Source organism: Tachypleus tridentatus, chromosome 9 (genome assembly GCF_004210375.1).
Source record: "Tachypleus tridentatus isolate NWPU-2018 chromosome 9, ASM421037v1, whole genome shotgun sequence".
Classification (NCBI taxonomy): Eukaryota; Metazoa; Arthropoda; class Merostomata; order Xiphosura; family Limulidae; genus Tachypleus; species Tachypleus tridentatus.
Genome location: NC_134833.1, coordinates 43,886,879 through 43,907,087, shown reverse-complemented (window position 1 = coordinate 43,907,087; position 20,209 = coordinate 43,886,879). Strand labels below are relative to the sequence as shown.

General features: G+C 30.2%; 1 protein-coding gene across 2 annotated transcripts in view; it reads left to right on the top strand.

Moving 5' to 3' along the window:
* The window catches only part of LOC143225158 (sodium/potassium-transporting ATPase subunit alpha-like), an 80,973-nt gene that overhangs the window by 17,456 nt on the left and 43,308 nt on the right, over positions 1-20,209 (top strand). For both annotated transcript variants that reach the window (XM_076454100.1, XM_076454101.1), the window contains exons 3-8: positions 155-214; positions 3,563-3,766; positions 5,608-5,721; positions 7,945-8,197; positions 11,038-11,306; positions 16,376-16,574. In XM_076454100.1, coding sequence (XP_076310215.1) covers positions 155-214; positions 3,563-3,766; positions 5,608-5,721; positions 7,945-8,197; positions 11,038-11,306; positions 16,376-16,574 — 1,099 coding nt within the window. The remainder of the gene's footprint in view (positions 1-154; positions 215-3,562; positions 3,767-5,607; positions 5,722-7,944; positions 8,198-11,037; positions 11,307-16,375; positions 16,575-20,209) is intronic.

The following is a 20,209-nucleotide window of genomic DNA, read 5'->3' as shown; positions in this document are numbered from 1 at the left end:
GTTTTTCCATAAATTGAATAATAATAACTTAATCAATTTTAGAACATATATTCAAAGGTCTTATAATAGAAACTGTAAATATTTTTTTCTTTTATGTTAAGTCCTTTTTGTATGTGTTTTTAAGTGTTGTAATCTGGTTAACATTTTTTTGCAGGATCAACACAAGATTCCAGTTGATGAATTACTGGCAAGGCTAAATACCAACATAGATAGGGTATGTACAAGGTTTTTGTATTTTAATAAGAATTAACTTATAGGAACTCTTCTAAAGTTGCCTGGCATTTCTGTAACTGTGACTGTAAACAAAGGATGGATTGAAGAATTTTTATTTACTTTGTTTAATAAACCAAATCACTGTATTGGTATATTGAACATGGTTTGCAGCAGTAAGTGATAATGGTATTATGGTTCCTGTTGTAGTTGAAACTTAAAGATCCTTTTGTTAAAACTCGTGTTTCTGCAATTCTTGTTATAATCTTGATTGTTATTGGAGTTTGGAGTCTGAGCATAGTAATAGAAAGAATAATATTAGCAAAAAGCTTTTTGTATACATAACAAAGACACAAAGGTATGAGAATATCTACACACTAAAATAGCAGGGATTTTTATTGCAGAACAAGGATTTGTGGTGTTCTGTGGTCTACTGTTGTGTGCACAGCTATTGCCATATGTTCAAAAATTTTAAATTAATTCAGTTGGTCCACATATCTAATGCTATAGGTTTAAATTATTACACTTACTCTCAGAAGGGTTTGAAGTACAAGTAAGGTGAGAACACTTACTAAAAGATTTAACTATTTCCATATGTTTCAATCATACAGATTCCACAATAATCTGTCATCTTGCACATTTAGTATATTTGCAAAGTAAAATGATAAATTGTTCAAATTTGCACTTGCACACCCCTGAGAATCGTTGACTATAAACAATATACTTTACTGCTTTTTAAGGATTTTTCTGTCTGCCCCATGAATTGTTTTATGTTTGCTAAGAAACTGTCCTCTCTTTAATATAATTCATAATTTGTTTTTCATTTAATTTTTTCCTTCTCTTTTGTTGATTTTGTTATTAGTAGTACAGCCTTTTGTTCTTGTACTTCATAATTTCTCAGGTTGTGATCTGAAGTACAATTAGAGGTAATTATATATTTGAAATTCATTTTAGTTCTAAAAAATTTAAACTTCAGGTAAACGTTCAGCTGGGAAAATCTAAAAGTTGGAATATTCACAAATAAGTGCAGGAAGAAACTGGAGATTGTGATGAAGGACACCAGTTCCCCCAAAAGTAAGGTTCTTGGCCAGAAATGTAATAGTAACCAAAGGAACTAAATAGTCAAACAGAGCAAAGGTCAATCAGCTTGATTTGCAGTGGAATCAAATGGAGTGGACCAGTGTCAGTAAGACTACTCCAAAGTTAGGAAACTTGGTTATGTGAAAAGTACCACCATTAATAAGATGCAAGTTGGAATTAGACATTAGTAATTGAACTTTGGGAGCCATGCATACATGGTGACATAACATTTAGCAGGGTCAGAATGCATATTCTTGTCCTGTGCTCAGAGTGAACAGTTCTTGGAGAGGGCTTTTAACAAATAAACTGAATATTCAAATAGGACTGATCCCCATTCATTCTACTCTGAAAAGGCTGGCCAACCCATGGAATTGGCATCATCAGAGAGTACCTAGGAATATTCAAAGATAAAGGTATACCCAACAGCGTGCTTGAAAATTGTAGGACAGTGTATTAGAAATGCTGAATAAGGTAAAGGAAAAATGTGAAGTTGCAAGATGATCCACTTTGTGGTTGAAACTATCTTGAAGAAATAAATCCTCATCTAGGATTTCTTAAATTATTCAAAGAAGTGTACATAGTGTTAAGGAAGGTATCATTAAGATTTCATTATCAACAGGATGGCATCCTCTAACTGTTTCAGAACATCACCCTCTTGTTGAGCTTGAGCATAGATGAAATGCTGTTTAAGGAAAAGAGTCTTGAGAGAATAAATTTATTATGATAGCAAATATATTTAGAGGTAATCCACACTTTACCTTCCTCTAACTGTTTCAGAACATCACCCTCTTGTTGAGCTTGAGCATAGATGAAATGCTGTTTAAGGAAAAGAGTCTTGAGAGAATAAATTCAGTCTTACATTACAGAGAGAGGCCCTGGTTTTTTAATAATAACTTTCTGAACCTTGAACCCCTGAAATTGTGAACAAGAACAATGCATGCTCAAGTAGTAATAAGCAGATAAGGGAGAATAACTTGCTTGTTTTAGATTCCATTGAGTAATCAAACTCCACATAGTTGAAGAGCTTTGATATGAATAAAATTTTAAAAACATATTGAGATCTACATATGAGCCTGCAAGATATATACTAAAAATGACTGTGACAAGAATGCTGAAAATATATTGATAGCAAATATATTTAGAGGTAATCCACACTTTACCTTCAGGACATTATGGTAAGCAAGACTGATAAATTGCATAAGCCAATTTGTCAGTGTAACAAGAACAAGATCTGAGGTGTTTGATTTGTTATATGGTTCTAAATGATTCAGTAATTATAAAATAATAGTGAATAGCTTTTACTGAACATTTAAAACAATTGTTAGAATAAGGATTAGACAGGGTAGGCACATAATGGGTGAAGGCTTAAGCATATGCTCAGTCATTCAGTAAGAAAGGATCTAAGTCCTGTAAACTTTTTAATTTGTTTGTAAAACTGATGATATAGGTAGGACTTTTTTTATTGTATATTTAAACTTTATGCTTATGGTTTTACTATTTCATAAACATATTGTTAGTTTGAATGAAAAGTGAAAATTCCAATTCTGTTTCAAAGGAATGATGTTTAGGTCCAAAATAGCCATAGTGTTTTTTTGGTTTTTTTTTTTTAATAGCCTAAAATAATTCATGTGCCAAAATATTTTTCATACAAGTTTCATTTCCCAGATATTAGTCACTTGGAATTTGACATTGTAAACAAAAAATAGTAAATTACACATTCAGAATCCTTTATCTAATTTTACAAATTCTGAAGTGTAGCCCAACATGATTTATGTTTCTTTGGGGATGAACATTAGTATATGGACAAACCATATATTGCTTCTAAAACCACCATTTATTTTGTTACCTTTTACTTTACTGCATGTGGTTTATATGTAATTAATTAAAAATATAATATTCCTTACAATATTTTATTGATTTGACTATTGTTGTTTAACCTTTTGTTGTAAGTGTAGTACATTTACTATATAGTATGTATTATTATAGTTGATTAAAAATGTAACATTTTGGAGTATGTTAATAAAATGAACTTAACACTAATGGTGAAAACAGCTTAACATCTAAATAGTTCTTGATTAGATATATAACTGCACATTATTATTTTTATTCAAATAATGTGTGAAATTTCAACAATTCTAGGTTAATTTTAGTGCTTGAAAATTTGTTTATGCATTTTATGGAGCAGAGAAAAACAAGTTGTAAGAAATTCAGAGCATTTAAATTTTTGTCCAAATAAATGATCATTTAAGAACATATGATTTCCCCATTTTAGGGACTTACGCCACAACAAGCCAGGGAGATTTATGAAAGAGACGGCCCTAATGCTCTTAGTCCACCTAAAACAACACCTGAATGGGTAAAATTTTGCAAACAACTATTTGGTGGGTTTTCCATGCTGTTATGGATAGGAGCTGTTTTATGCTTTATTGCCTATTCAATTCAAGCAGGTACTTTTGAAGAACCTCCTGATGATAATGTGAGTTGTTTTTCTTTCTTTCTTTCTTTGTGTTTTTTTAGTTTAAATATTAGTTATTTAAGATAAATATCCTCATACAGAATTCAATCTGATCCTTGAAATCCCAGAAAGTTGTTGAAAATAACTTTCATTACAATTCTTATAAAATCCTGAAATTTCAGTTTTAAATAGAAAAACTCAAGATTATTTAGTCAAATTTTGCTCTCTTTTTTTTATCATAGTTTATTCACATTTCATATTAGCTATTATGATTTGTTCTTTACAGATCCACAACTGTTAAAATTTCTGCTGACAGATATTTGTTAAATAATAATGACTAATTCTTAGTGACCTTGGGTACTGAAAGCTATTAAAGACTTTGGAAATCTGACATTCAGGCATTTCTAATTTCAAAGTATAATGCAGATTAATGTTAATTGTAACATTTGCCAACATGTTCAATTACTGCACATAGCCTTTCAGTGGTAGTTTCTGATGCCCATCATTCCACATATAGGTCATTGTTTCGTAATAGCTAAAATATGATGATATAAACTCAGCTCTATGACCTTTTCAATTAATGTTATCTATGTTTTCTCAGTTATTTTTCTTTTTCAATAATCTGATCATTTGAGAGCCACAGAAAGCGATTTTTTTTTTTTTTTTTTTTTTATTATTATTATTATTATTTTTTTTTTTAAATCTTGCTTTGTTGGAAAATATAATGTCTTACATTCTAAAATCAACTATTATCACCAATCCTTAAAAGTTTTTCCAGACGAAGTGCATCGGTACTATCAAAATTGTACTATGTACAGCTGCTATACATAATGTGTGACTCTACAGTGCCCAGATAAATGCATCTCACCTTGAAGCAAAAACTGCATAATCTGATTTAAACAAATTCTAAGATAAATTTAAGTAAAACTTCTTTCTCTCTCTCTAGTTGATTTTAAGCACTTTCAGATGAAAACATTGTGAATTTCCTAAAGTTTTGCTAAGCAAATGGCACGTGTTATACCCCTGTAGGAGGAAATTTAAAATAATTGTTAATTAACAACGACACTAATTTGAACCTTGTAATTTGAGTACAAATGTAATTTTATTTATTTTTGAAGCAGTTGCCATTTCTAATTTTTGGGTATCATTATGTGACACAATTGCTTAAATGTCAGCTTTGAAATTATATAGTCTAATGATCTTAAGTAATTAAAGCTCTCTCTTATGTTGTTTTCTACTGTTTTAGTCAGTATGGCTTCCAGTTTAGAATGGAGGTCAGAGTAAAGGGGTATAAAAGCTTAGCTTTTTGATGTGTTACCAGTAGAAAAGTGTGTTTCTGAACATGTTCCACACAATTACAGTCCTGATTTTATAAGCTTGCAAAAAGCTAGCTTTTACCATTTTATAATTAACTTAAATTATAATGTTGATTTATAAATATGATAGAGGAAAAAAACTGTCATTTGTAATTTAACATGGTAGAGTGTAAAATGTCATTTTGCTGCTGTATTTAGGCTGATAACATTTTTCCAACTCTTCTGCCTCTTGTAGCAATATCTTCAAATTATTCTGTGAAAGCTTTTTTTTTTAGCTCTAGAGCTTTTTATTATTATTTAAACTGATAACGTCTAAAAGTGATACATAGTAAATATTTTTAAAAATCTAAAATAACTTTTATATACTTTTCACAGTGAATCTTTAAACATCTATAGCTTTTTTTCTGTGTGGAGGTTTTACACTATGCAGCTTAAACTTTTAATACTATTAACCAAATTACTTTGTTTTACGTTAAACTTAGTGTGCGAGTTTTTGTAATTATTTAAAAAACTGTTTTGTGCAATTATTATTTTGTTTGTTTGCAGCTGTATTTAGGTATTGTGTTAGCTGCTGTAGTAATTGTCACTGGTTGTTTCTCATACTATCAAGAAGCTCGTAGCTCTAGGATTATGGAGTCTTTTAAAAACATGGTCCCTCAAGTAAGTTCCTGTGTGTCTTAATCTGTATAGTCAGTTTTCAAAGGTTAGGTTCTTTATTTATTTACAAATAATAATTTAAATTCAAACCACTGCATATAAATCATATATGATTTATATGCTCAACTTATTTAAACTCTGAACTGAGGGTCTAGATTTTGTGTGATTTATTGGTTATATTAAGGCTCATTGTTTATATAGTGAATCACAATATCTGAAGTGTTGTTTCATATACTTTGTTAGAATATTTCTTTTGGGCAGTTAAATCTACAAACACGTTGTGTGAACAAAAAACAAACAAACATAATTTCAAACCAAACATGTGGGTGTTTAACCCTCTACATGTATGTTGAAGTGTGCATATCATGAACTTTTACAGAATTTAATTCAAAATGTAATTAAACTACTACTTTTATCAATGTATACAAATTTGCATGACATCAAAATATAGATAATAAATCAAATTTTAATATTATACAAGTTTTTTAGTTTATTTAAATATTTCTTTTTTATATTTATAAATCCTCAATTTTCCCTTGTATGAGAATTAATATTTGTTTGCTACATTTTGCCCTGTCTCCTAATTGTTCAGCATTTCTCTCTGATGTACTGAGTTTTTAATGTAAATTGCTCATTACAGTACAGATATTACTGAGGGAAAATTGTTATAGCCTTCAGTCATTTGTTCATGTAGGAAATCTGACCCACTTGTCATGCCCACGTCACATCCTCTCATAAATTGCTAGTAATTCTGCCAATGGACAGTTTTAATTTGCCAAATAATGTGTGATGCTATATTGTTTTCAGTACAATTATTGTTAATCTATTTGTATATTGAAAGTTGCTATCATCCAACTAAGCTCATGTAGCAAAGGGAATTAATTTAAGGTGCTTATGCCTTAGTTAAATTATAGATAGGAGAGCTTTTGCTCTGGGTGTGCATGTTATTTTGTGTATTCTTGAAAAGAATAAAAATGATTTAATGTGTCTATTATTACAATTTAAAAAAAAAAAAGGTTAAGCTATATTGGCAGGCTGATGGCATAAACAAAGCAAGAGGCCAAACATAATTATTAAATTTGTTTTCTCATTCTGGTATAAAAGTAACTAAACTGGAAAAATTAGAAATGCATTAGGTTAGACTGACTAATACAAAGAAAAATTAGTAATAATAAAATTTCTTCACAAGGTATGTGTATCTTGTCATTCAATGTGGTAATTTTAGCTACTGGTACTTTGGATGCATTATGACTTGTAATGCGAGATTACTAGTTGCATGGTTCATTGGACAGTGAAACAGTTAAGTGTAAAAAGATGTTAACTGCAAGACATTAATCTGCTTAGGATAAACAATTATAGTTTCATGTTACAATATGCAGTCATTCTATTAAAAAAAAAAGTAAAATAGTAATAATTGAAAACACTAATTGAATGCCTTCATAACATTAATGTTTTTAAATCTGTTTGATATAACACTAATTTACTCGATTGGAGCTCAAGTATTTTAATTAATTGCTCAGCTCTTTTTAATAGTATCAAATATAAAACATTTTGCTTAAATTACTGGTTAAACATGTAATTGATTTTTGAGTGTTGGAAAATTGATAACCCCATCCATGAAGTCCTGTAAATTTTTTATGGTCAAATTTTAATTACCCATGTTACTGAATAAGCATAAAAGGAGTTAGTGGTGGTTACTGCTATTATGTTAGTTACTCTTCTTGTCAGAAGCTCAAACTTTGTGAAAATAGCAAATAGCTTCAGTATGTTTGACATGTGGAAGACATGGTGAAGAAGTTTGCTATTGGTACCTTTTAATAAGTTTTTGAGGTTTGCCCTCCCCTAAACAAAACATCTTATGCTACACTGTGTACATGTAGAGGGGTTTGTATTAGGTGACTTTTAAATCCACTGAACTCCAGGGAAAAAAATTGAATGTATGGACTTTTGTTTCAAATTGGTTGGTAGTGTGCATTCATTGATTCTTATTTTTTCTATTAAAACATAGCACTAGATATAATGTGCTGTTTTTTTTTTTCTATTACACACTGCAACAGTAAGAAATTCTTTATGTTTGGGTTAAGTTTAATGCTGATTTTTTTTCACAAAAATATAAACTTTTTTATAAAGTATCTTGAAGTATTTGCATTGTTTAAAATTAGAATGACTTAGCTCAATATAAATCAAAATTTAATTGTGTAAAATAATTTTCTCATTTTTGGCTAGTATGCAACTGTTATTCGTGATGGCCAGAAATTTTCAATCCCTGCTGAGGAGGTGGTGGTTGGAGACATTGTGGAGGTGAAAGGTGGTGACAGGATTCCAGCAGACATGAGGGTTCTTGCAAGTCGAAGCTTTAAAGTGGATAATTCTTCCTTGACTGGAGAGTCAGAACCACAAACTAGATCTCCAGAAATGACTCATGAAAACCCCCTGGAAACAAGAAATATTGCCTTTTTCTCTACTAATTGTGTTGAAGGTAATACACTGTTTATTTTGTTTCACAGTTACTGTGTTTAAAAGAGAGAGTGAGTAATAATGAAAAAATGATAAACAGGTTCTTGATATGGTAATTTGTTTTTCTAGGGATGAAGTTATTTCTTTTCATGATTTTTCTATCTGCCAAATTTCTTGCTTTTTTCAAAAATGACCTCTTTTTGTCTCATAAATGTTACATAGTGGTAGAGCTGGGTGATTAATGATATTTGTTAATCAGTTGAATTATTAAATTAATTGAGTAGTACAGTGAATTCTCAAACCATGGACCGTGTTCCACTAAATAAAACAAAACTATGATGGCTGCTGCTAGTAAGTTAGTTGCCATTTCTCTAACCAGAATTTAAAAATTGGTGACAGTGGCAAATAGCCTCATAACTGAAAGAAGTTGAAGCTGAAAAAAAAAAAAAATTAGGGGCTAAAATTGGGCAAAGCCCAGACAGCCCATAATGAAGCTTTGTGCTTAACAGTAAACAGATATATAATAGGAATATTTCAATAAGTTGCTTGAATGATTAAAGAAAAGTAACAATCAGAAATGTTAATTCTGAGTAATTGCTTATTTTCAGGACAATCAATTTAATTGTAGTGTCATAAAATATTTTTCATCTTGGAGTAAGTACAAAACAAATGTAGTAGTGAAAAGAATAATATTCATGTATATTAAATAGTAATACAGAGGAAAATATTGTGCCAAACATAGCTGAAATTTGTAAAATAGATAAACATAACTCAAGATTGGTTGCTTTGTTATGTAAAATGCAAAGACATTTTGCTAATTCCAAAGATCTGTGATATTTAGTAATGAAGAAAGCCACTATTCATAAAATTAACTTGTATATTTCAGTAAAGATGTAAAATACCCTTTATTAAACCAAATGTATTACAAACTTGCTGCATTTGAATAGTGAGTGTGTAGTATTTCTGTTTCCAGGTTGAAATGTGAGAATTGTCTCCATTGTTAGATCTGTGACAAATTGAACACATGTAGATGATTTGATTATATTTGGTTCATTTATGCTTAAGAAAGCTGATGTATTGATATTTGAAAATACAAGGGTTAAAATATTTGTTCCATAAAGTTATGGAATTTTGTTGATTACTTCTGCTTGTCTTCATATACACATGTGTGCAAAGAAATATGTTTAAAAATTGTGTTAGAAGAATAAAATGCTCTTTGAAGATTATCTTGACTTTCTATGTATTTAAGCACAGTTTTGAATAAAACTAAAATAATGGTTCACTTCAAGAAATATGTTTAAAAACTAGATATCATTATGTAGACTTAAATTCTTAAATGTTATTTATTTTCTTAATAAAGCATTTTATGAGACACAAGAATATTTTTATCTAATAGGGTGCATCAAAAGAGAGTGGGCAATCCAGGAAATGTATACCACCCATTACTACAAAAAAAAAAAAAGTTCAATAACAGGAACCTTATTTCTTTTAGACTGTATTAGACACTTTGAAAGGGAACTTGTAAATGTTATTCATCAGCATGACAGTTTGTTGGGCATTATGAAGTGAACCACACTTGTTCATAACAAGTAGACAAAATGTTAATCTTTCACACAAATGTTCTAGCAGGTTTAATATACTTAAAAATGCCTTTTCAAGCAGATTGTATCTAAAAGTATTTAAATTTGTATTTTGGTGAATTGTTGCAAATTAATTTAACAGGTTTAGTATTTAACCCAAAAATTTAACTTGTGCATATAAGTTGTTTTAAATGTAAAACCTTGTTGTTTTATTGTTCTATTCAGAGGAAAATAGGAAAGTTAGTTTTAAGTGAGAACTTTTTTGACCCATGATGATGACAAAACCACTTGTAGAGAAAATTATATGTAAAAATGGCTGGTCTGGGTAGAGAAAACACTATGTAGAGGAGTGAACAATGTTTTGACCTTTCATTATAATAATTTTTTGACACTTGATATTTTCTTTTGGGTGTTGCAATAGTTGGAAATTAAAACTATCAATGTAAATTTAGATTTATGGAGAAATAGAAATGTTAAAGTACTTACAGTTTGCATTAGTCTGATTTACTTTTTTATCTAATAAGCTAAATGAATTATACTTCTAAAGTCAGTATCTGTTAGTTCATCATGATTTTTATTGTGAAGAAATTTTTAAATGTTCTATGCCCTTGCTTACATGTGGGTTTGTAAAAAAGGCAAAGTACAATAATTTTAGTGACATAATGTATTTGAAGGTTAATAAATCCCATGCCTCAAAAGAAATGTTTTAAACCATACTTTTACCAATGTCATATCTATTTTAAGCTGCATTTTATTTCTGAATACTAGCATATTTTTATCATTCTAATAATACTTGTAATTTTATCTTATCGAAATTTGTGTGTTATTAAATTGGTATCTGTGGTATATGCCAGTAAACTTGTTTTAATTACATTGATGTTTACATGTGTTCCTGCCCTTAGTTTTAATTGTGTGCATCTATAATTAGGTAGATCTTGTTTACCCATGCTTTCAAAGTAAGTGAAGAGCAAAATAAGATTGTCAGTGCAACTTAGGTTATAAATTCTCTTGTACCCACACTTAAGTAAACTCATCAACTTGCTATTAAAGTACTAAATACAAAACTAAAAGTTTATGTTGGCAATTCAGTTTGACTTTTGGTGATGTTTATAGTATTCAGGTGTATGTAGTAATTATCCTATGTCGGATTGATATTTCATACTTGTTCGTGCATGCACACACACGATCTTGACAAGGTAACCTGATGACAAAAGATTAGGAATTAGTATTTTTTTTATCTTCTTTTAAGTATTTTTTGAAAGCTTTATTGAAATATTTTTAGGGACTGGAACTGGAGTTGTAATTAATACAGGAGACAGGACAGTAATGGGTCGAATTGCTAACTTAGCATCTGGACTTGAAATGGGAGACACCCCTATAGCCAGAGAAATTGCCCACTTCATCCATATAATTACTGGTGTTGCTGTCTTTCTTGGTGTTAGCTTTTTCGTTGTTGCTTTCATTCTTGGCTACCACTGGCTTGATGCTGTCATCTTTTTGATTGGCATTATTGTTGCAAATGTTCCAGAAGGTCTGCTTGCTACTGTGACTGTAAGTAATTTAAAAAAAAAAAAGTGAAGTACGTTTTTGTTAAATTAATCTTGTGCATTATGAACTTTATCTTGAAATATGGTATACTTGTGGAAATGTATCTCGCACTTACAAGTAAGAAATCGGTACCTGTAATAAAAAAGATGGTTAGCATGCATAACTGGGTAATATTTTTCCATTCTTGTATACTTAATGAAGTTTAAAACATTTTAAATATTCCTAGCATTATATACATATAAATATTGTAATTAATATGTGTGATAGGATAGTGTGTAAGTGGTGAACTTTTAGCAGATTAATATAACTTATGAGGTTTGAAATATTTTTAAACATACAAGTCTTATGTATGAATGATGGTAACCTACCTAACTAAACTGAGTTTGGCCTGACATGTAACCATGAAATTTTACATCCTATAATTCTGAATGTATTATGCATCTTTATGGAAGTTTGCAAACTTTTATTTACCTATTTTACTCTGTACACAGAATCAGTCAAATTCACCAAACCTATATTACTGACATTGCCTTATTTAAGTACTTCACACTTTACAGTTTTTTCAGATTAAGTTTCATCAGTCGACAAGAGAAGTAGAATAAAAAAAGTAAAAGTTAATGACTGTATATCAGTCTTTGTATTGTTAATTTGTTACTTAGCATGTAATGTTTTTAGTAAAAGAAATGAAGACAACATGTAGTACTCATCATTCTTTATTAAAATAACTTTTATAATCTTTACTGAAAGTTTTTGCTAAATTGTGTGAATGTGTATATAAATAGTATAATCATATCATGCTTTGTGATATATTTGTCCCTCTTTTTATTGCTGTATCATCATACATTTTTAGTATATACTAAATGCAGATATTCAAGTCTCTCTTTATGTACTGTATTAGTGCAGATAGCCCTCATGTAACTTTGCATGAAATTGAAAACAATATATTGTATCTGTGCATTTTGGAAACTTTAGAAATGCAACATGGAAACTCTACAGTTGGTTAAAGTATATTTTTTATTTTGCAAACAGACATTTCCTACACTCCATCTTGCCAGATCAGACTGATTATATTCAATTTGCAGGCATATTTTGAATTACAAGTACTATCATAACACATCTGATATTTTGTGTGCAACAGACTTGTACATTTTACTAAGAGGTTGCAACACTTCATATAGATACACATAATAAATTCAAAATGATGGACAACATTCCTTTAATACAAGGTCAATCTGCTTTACTTGGCCTCGTGCACTGTCAGTTAACTGGCTTTCTTAAATAAGCTGTTTAGTGTGTTCAAATAACTTGTTTACCTTTTAATAAGGCATTAGTTTCTTTTATTTTCTCATATTTTTAACTTTTTTCAGCCAGTTTATTATTGACAGTATTATATCCCTGTTAGTTTATTAACTATTAAAAAAATAACTATCCAGTTACGAAAAGTTGCAGTAAAACTAATTAGTAGTATTGTGGTTAATAATTACTAAGGTATTTGCTAGCATGTTGTAAGGTGTATATTTTTCATTCTATGATTTTAGTTGGTTTTAGAGGAGTCTGCCTACTATTATAATGGTACAATATAATAATAATAATGAGTCTTTAATATTGAGGGAGAAGGATAAAATATTTATAAACACAATTAATGAGCCAGTGAAGTTTAATGAGATTTCAGTGAAGTGTTTACTATAATAGTTCAATGTTAGAAAGGTAATTCTGTACTCAGTAACTTGATTAATTGGTTGTATAATTGTACAGGCACATTAAGATTTGTAAGTTAGGCATTTTATGTTAAAATAGTATTTATAAACAAATAGGCCTACAGTTTAAGTCAAAGTGAGCATAGCTTGTAGGAATGTTATAGAAGATGTAATTTATTATTGTTACATGGCTGAACTTAACATTATTTTCACCAAATAATTAAAAAAGAACATGCCCAAAATTATAACACATTAGGTGGATCACAGTAACAAGATTGAAATATACAGAAAGGCTACAATTACAAAGTTAAAGAAGTACAAATGATTAATAATAGAATAAAATAATAAAAAAAGAATAGGTACGTACAAAGATCAAACCATTTGCATCTTTCTGTATTGTTTCAATTTCACAAACCACTTACTATTAACTATGGAACATTTGATATTTAGTGTGCACTTGTTAGCACTACTGGTGTTCTATCTATGACTGCAGGACCTTTCTGAACTATACCAGCCATTATGCTACTCAATCAAATTTTACAAATTAATTGACCAGTTCAACAATATTACAATTAAGAAACTAAAATACCATGACATAGAAAGTTATTGTGGGAGGTATACCAGGCTCGGTTAGGAATTATTTCCAGAATTAATGAGCAAAGTAGTGTACAAGTTATTAACCTTCTTGTACATTTAAGAATACCAGCCTTAATGACATTAAGTAACCTTCCAGGTGAAACTTGTAACAACTATCAAACATTGGTAGCTAATTTACTCAATAGTTTGAGAATTACATATGAGAATGAAGTAAATGGAGCAATGTTCCTGAAAAGAATATAAAGGAAAGAAGAGACCTTAGCCAAATTTGCAGGTTTGGAAAAGCTTACCCAGTTACTATAGGTGGATGTTTCTTGTGAGTTGATAACATACCATTAAAGGACAATAAGAAATCTTAATTCATCTAGGCCATTCTATCCACTGAATTAAATACTACAAAATGCACAGCTAGCTCTTATTTAAATACTTAATATTACCTGTTCAGTGCCGTAGACAATATAACTCGTCCAAGCAGATTGGTAACATAGTGCCACTGATGAGTTAATTCGTTCTCGATACTACCTAACTTCAATGCTAGTTGTTGGCGCCATACATGCATTTGACCTACTTACAAATTGTTTCACTTTCAATCCAAAATGGCACCATAAAAAAAGTTAGAAAATGAAGAAGCTTTAGAGTTTTATTTTAAATTTTGTTCGGAGTTACTGTAGCAGCTGAAATACTTGGCAGTCAACAGGTTATTGGCATCTCCCACATCTGAATACAATATTCATTCCAAAGGTTAATTACATTGTTCTCTTTACTGAAGATGACTTCTACCATGTAAAACTTTATGCTTCTGTCCCCTAGTTGTACCATTGTGATCATTAAATTAAAAAACAAAGCATCAATACTCATTTTCCTTAACTGTGTTAAAATGCCTGTCATATCCTCTAACTGTTCTTTTATTCAAGGGAAAACAAGTTTCGTAGATTGTTTAGGCAGAGTATTCATGATGAAAGTTTGTAGAATGGATGGCAACTACCTGTTGTGGAGACACAAGTGTAAAGGATGACGTTTCGAAAGTCATTCTCTACACTTGTGTCTCCACAACAGGCAGTTGCCATCCATTCTACAAAGTTTCATCGTGATCCATCCACCTTTTTAAACCCTTTTTCAACAATTTGATGTCCTTTCTGAGGCAAGGAGCCCAAGATCGAACACAATACTCTAAATTCAGTTTAAACGACAACAAAGAGGTTAAATATTTCTGTAGATACAACCTAAAATCTTGTTTTGCCCTGCCATTAAAAACACCACATAGCTTGTTTGGCTTAAGAGACTGAAGAAAAGACTCAATTTAAACTTCTTGCATTCATAATGCCAATAATGTGAGCATACAAGGACTTTCTTGAATATTTAAGAAATTTTTATTAAGCATAATTAATCACATCTTTTTAATTATTAAAGAGATAAACATTATCTTTTCTTGCTATTTAAATATTTTCGAAATTGAGGTACTAGGAAGTTTGTATCATCATTATCTTAATGCTACAGCTAGGTGTAGGGTAGTGAAAAACTGTGTGTTATATTTACCTGATTTCTATTAGAAGAGAGAGAGCAGTGAATACAGAAGAAAGGAGAATCTTAAGCAGTTTTGGCTTCTTTTTACATTCAAGGGATGGATGTTGAGCAAGCTAATAGATTTAATAAAATAAAGTCAAACATTTTATTAACTGGAGGTGTTAACATCTTAGGCTTTGGTGTGCTTTTGCTTTTGAACAATAAGCATAGACAGACATTCTAACAAATCTATTAAACCTACTGTGAGAACAGCAAAACCAATTATATTAATAAGTTATTTTCTGATCCCTTGTTATCAACATGGTATTAAATAGTGAAACAAGTTACTGATGGAGTTGCATCATATTATAGACATGTCTGTATATACAGAAGAAGAAAAAACTTCTAAAAATATGTTAGATATAAATTTTAAGATTCCAATTTTTCATTCATAAATACATTTATAAATTGTTTTTGCTAACTTTGTATAAAATGCAACCACTGTTCTATTGTGAGCTGTGGTGTTAGGGGGGTGTGCATATAAATTTTAATTTTTCTCAATTTAGTTTGAAATTGTGCAACATTGATTTTGTGTGCATAAAGTTATAAAATTTCATATTTGTTTATTTAGTAGTTATCTTTTTAATAAATACTGAAGCTCATCATAAATAATCATAGAAATATGAATTTCATTTTCTAATGTATGTATGTTAGTTTTTCTGATAGCATGTTATTTTTACAGTTTGTCCTTTTTCTTATTTAAAAAAATATGTTGCTCAACTATTGCAGATTTCAAATGTTATTGAAACTTGAATGTGTATAATTTGTTTATTTAAATACATATACTATATACATTAGAGAAATGTTATGACTGTGATGCATCATTCTTCAAGTTATTGCCATTTATTCTGCATTTAACAGTAGGGAAAACTGTTACCATCAACATTAAGTTAATGTGGAAGGTAGAAAAATGTATCATGCACACTTGTCATTTTGGTTTACTTTTTGTGAAGTATTGTCATTTAGCTGTAAAGAAGTTTGCTTTTATGTGATAATTGCAAGATTTGTTGGTGAAAGTGCCCAGATAACAACCTGTTCTCATCTTGTCCACATTTTCTGTCCCATATTTCATAATACTGTGATGGATGTACTTAAATTATCAAAATGTATACTGTTCTTTGATAACATGTATAAAGTGTGTTTATAAATTGAAGATATTTTGTTGAAATACACAATGAAACAAAGAAGGAAATTATCTCTCTCTTTAAACACTAGGTTTGCTTGACTTTAACAGCCAAAAGAATGGCTGCCAAAAATTGTTTGGTAAAGAACTTGGAAGCTGTAGAAACCCTAGGATCTACTTCCACTATCTGCTCTGATAAGACTGGAACACTGACCCAGAATCGTATGACAGTTGCTCACATGTGGTTTGATAACCAGATCATTGAAGCTGACACTACAGAGGATCAGTCGGGTAATTTTTCAGATGTATTTTGTTTTCTGCATTTCATGATATTTCATTGTGATCATTGAACCGGGTAAAGAAAGTTACTATTTTGCTTTCTGTTATCAAAAGCAATGATGCTCATTTTATAGTTAAATAAGATTAAAAATGTAATATATGTAATACATTTTGAATCAACTGTTATATAAATAGGAGCATGCTTTTCCAAAAGTAAATTCATGTACAAGCGTTTCAGCAGAAATTAAGCATAACTTTAGAAAGTTTTGCAACTACTTTTTTAAAAAGAATTAAGTGGAGATGCAAAATGTACTTGTTACAACTTATCAGTAAATAAGTAGATATTCATAGAACATATATTTACTGTTTTCATGATTTCATGTGTATAAAACTCTGATGTTTTAATACAGGAGTAGCTTATTAAAGGCCACAAATTACAGACATATCATGAAAGGAGGAATTCTATTAGTTGATCATATTTTTATAAGGTTGGATAGTTGGATGATAAGAGGGGTGCTCAAAGTCAGTAGGAAATCACTATATTGCCTATTATTAACACTCACAGTGAATAGGGTGCCAGTGCACTTCTGTTCTCTCCTTTAAAAACAAAAACTACATGGCCCAAATTCTCAAATCCAAACAGAACAGACTTTTCATGCTGTGAGGAGTAAAAATGGAGAATGGCATGTCAAATAGCTGCTGCTGTTGCAGAACAGATGGAATTGTGCACAGTGTTATCAGAAGTTATCTTCATTTTATGTGGTTACACTGAGAGCAGTTTAACAGAAGCCAGTTCTCACTCCAGGCAATATCTTGCATTGAAAGCACTAAACATTGAAGATGCTTTCATGCTCTTTTGCCATTTGGAGGACTAATTATTATTCTAGAGTCCAAATGTGCTTATTTTTTAAATGGTGAATGCACTTGAATTTCACAACTATTTTCCCAGGAACTTTCACTGAACTGTCTGCAGGCCATTGTATACAAGATTTTATGATATTTTTGTTATGATTTGGGGTGTCATTTGTGTAGCTGATCGGTATATGAAGGAACAACCACTGCTCCTTCATACATCGCAAGTCTCAAACGAAGCACCCTGCCTGTCTACATCAGTGATTAGCATACCAGATAAGACAGTGTTTATATACAAGGTGGTACTTTTGGTTATTTACCTTGTGTAACAGAATGATTTCTTAAATCGGGGCATTACTATTCACAGGATGTCAACCTTAAACAACAAGATGTGATCTGTTCTCAAACAAATTGTGGTTTAAAAAAAAAAAAAAAAAAAAAAAAAAACAACCCATACAGGTTACTTCTATGGGCATCATTCTTCGAGTTATTTGATTATGAATGGGATGAATTCCTACAGGTGTTAGATTTAAAATTTGATAAATACTGTATATGGAAATGTTTTTTGCTTTTAAACGTGGCAAGGGGCATATCCAAAAATGATGTTAGTAGTTTTGTACTCAGTTTAATATGTATTTATTCTGTAAAACTTCTTTTTCTTCTGGGTAAACTGTGTATTATTATGTCATTCATTTATGAAGTTTATGTATTCTTTTATACATAATGACCTATTAAGTTGTGGATTAAGTAGCTAGTTGTGAACAAATGTACATAATTAAGTTGTCACATGGAAACTTGATTTTCAATAAATGTACTATCATAAGTCTCGTGTCTCTTGAAATATTTGGTTTTTATCAAGGTGTATTGTTCAGGGGGTGGTAGTGTGATCTCTGTCTTAATCTTTCTGATTGTATACTGCTTTAGAGGTTATTATTGGAGGTGGGCAACTCAGTGGGAGAATAGTTTAGGTCATATCCTCCACAGTAAACTATTTGAACTAACTGTTTCAAATTTATTGAAAACTGTACAATGTAATGCAGCAATAGATTTGGAAGATGTTCAAAATACAGCATAAATTGCAGATGATTTGCATTATTTTAGAAACTTTTATCACTTAATATTACATTACATACTTCTGTGTCTAAATATGTAATAAGTAAAATTGTTATATTGTATAATGATAATATTAGTTACTTTAGGCTTAATAATATGCTGTTATATATTACATAAGATGCTTCAATGGTTCCTTTAGTTTTATTTCTATCATAGGGAATAGTTAAATAGAATGCTTTATTCTTTTGGAGTTTTGTTCATCATTTCCAGGTTTAAGATTTAACTTTTCAAGTCAATAGGTGCAGTAACTATTGATAGAAAATTTAGAAGTAACCAAATCATTAAGATCAGTAGACAGAAGTTGTATACCATGCACTATGTATGATAATACTGCACAAGCTCTGTTGCTGTGAGTAGTGCCAGTTTTGGAACTATCTGTATAATGAAGTTCATGTTTCTCAAATAATGAATGATACTTGCTAATATATCTGTAAAAGATGCTATCAACACAAATGGCTTTTGTTCATTTGGTGATGTATAAGAATTAATGTAGAAGTATTTTACAGGATATTGTGTATGCTTACTTACCCATATAGTTGTACAACTTGAATATCATGTAAATTAAATTGTGCTTACCAGAACCATACTACAATACTGTGATTGACACAACTGAACTGAGTTTTTTTCTGATCAGTTGAACCTCAAAATTTTGTTTGCTCTTTAGACAGTGTATTATTTAATACATAATAGCAAATTTTTACATGTTATGACAGTTGTTTTTATCTCCTAATATTGTGTGACATGGCATTGATATTTATGTAAGGTATGTTTACTTATACTAATTGTGGTACAGCTGTACAATGTGTGAAGTTGGTTTGCGAATGTTCGGTATCCACCATGTTCATTTTGCCACTGTTTTATCAGCAAGAGTATCTAACGTAAAATATTTACCTTTTTTGCTAATTTGAACAATGTAAAGGAAATGGTGACATTTTAATATGTACTATGATTGCAGATGCTATTACAATAGTTTAAATGTGCAAATAAACCTTTTTCTGTTTTCTTATATATGGCATAGGTGTGTGTTTTAGCTATTACAAAAAATAATTTAAATCTGTTTCCTGCTTTTGTGGTCTTATTAGGACGGGTGAAGTAACTAATCTCAAATAATTAGCCAGTTGATGGTAATGTCTTTTAAAACTTGACTTCAGGTCTTGGATATATGAAAAACATCCAGAAATGGAAGGGATTATTTAACTATCTCACTTTAGCTGTGTCAGAATGTGCATGTCATGACCTGTTCCAGAATTACATCAAAAAATTAAACCATTTTATTATCAATATTGAATTAATCATGGAAAAAGAAAAAGATGTACCATTTCTGGATATTCTGTTCATCAAAAATGGTGGGAAGTTTGAAATTGGAATATACCATAAACCTACATTCTTAGATTTATATTTCAAGTAGAGTGTTTTATAACAATGAAGTTTAAAGAATATCCGATTAGAATTTTGATATGCAACATTCAAACTTGCTATCAATGTAGAACCATTCAGAAAGCTAATGAACAGTATTAACTGATATTTATGCAACAGTGACTTTCCAACAAAAATGATGCCCAGTGCAGTTGATGAGTACATCAAGAAGGCTTTCCCCTCTAAAGAGGTATACAATGTTCCAGAAAACTCTTCATATAATACTACCATTTAAAATTTTATTATGTAATGTTTATCCACAAATA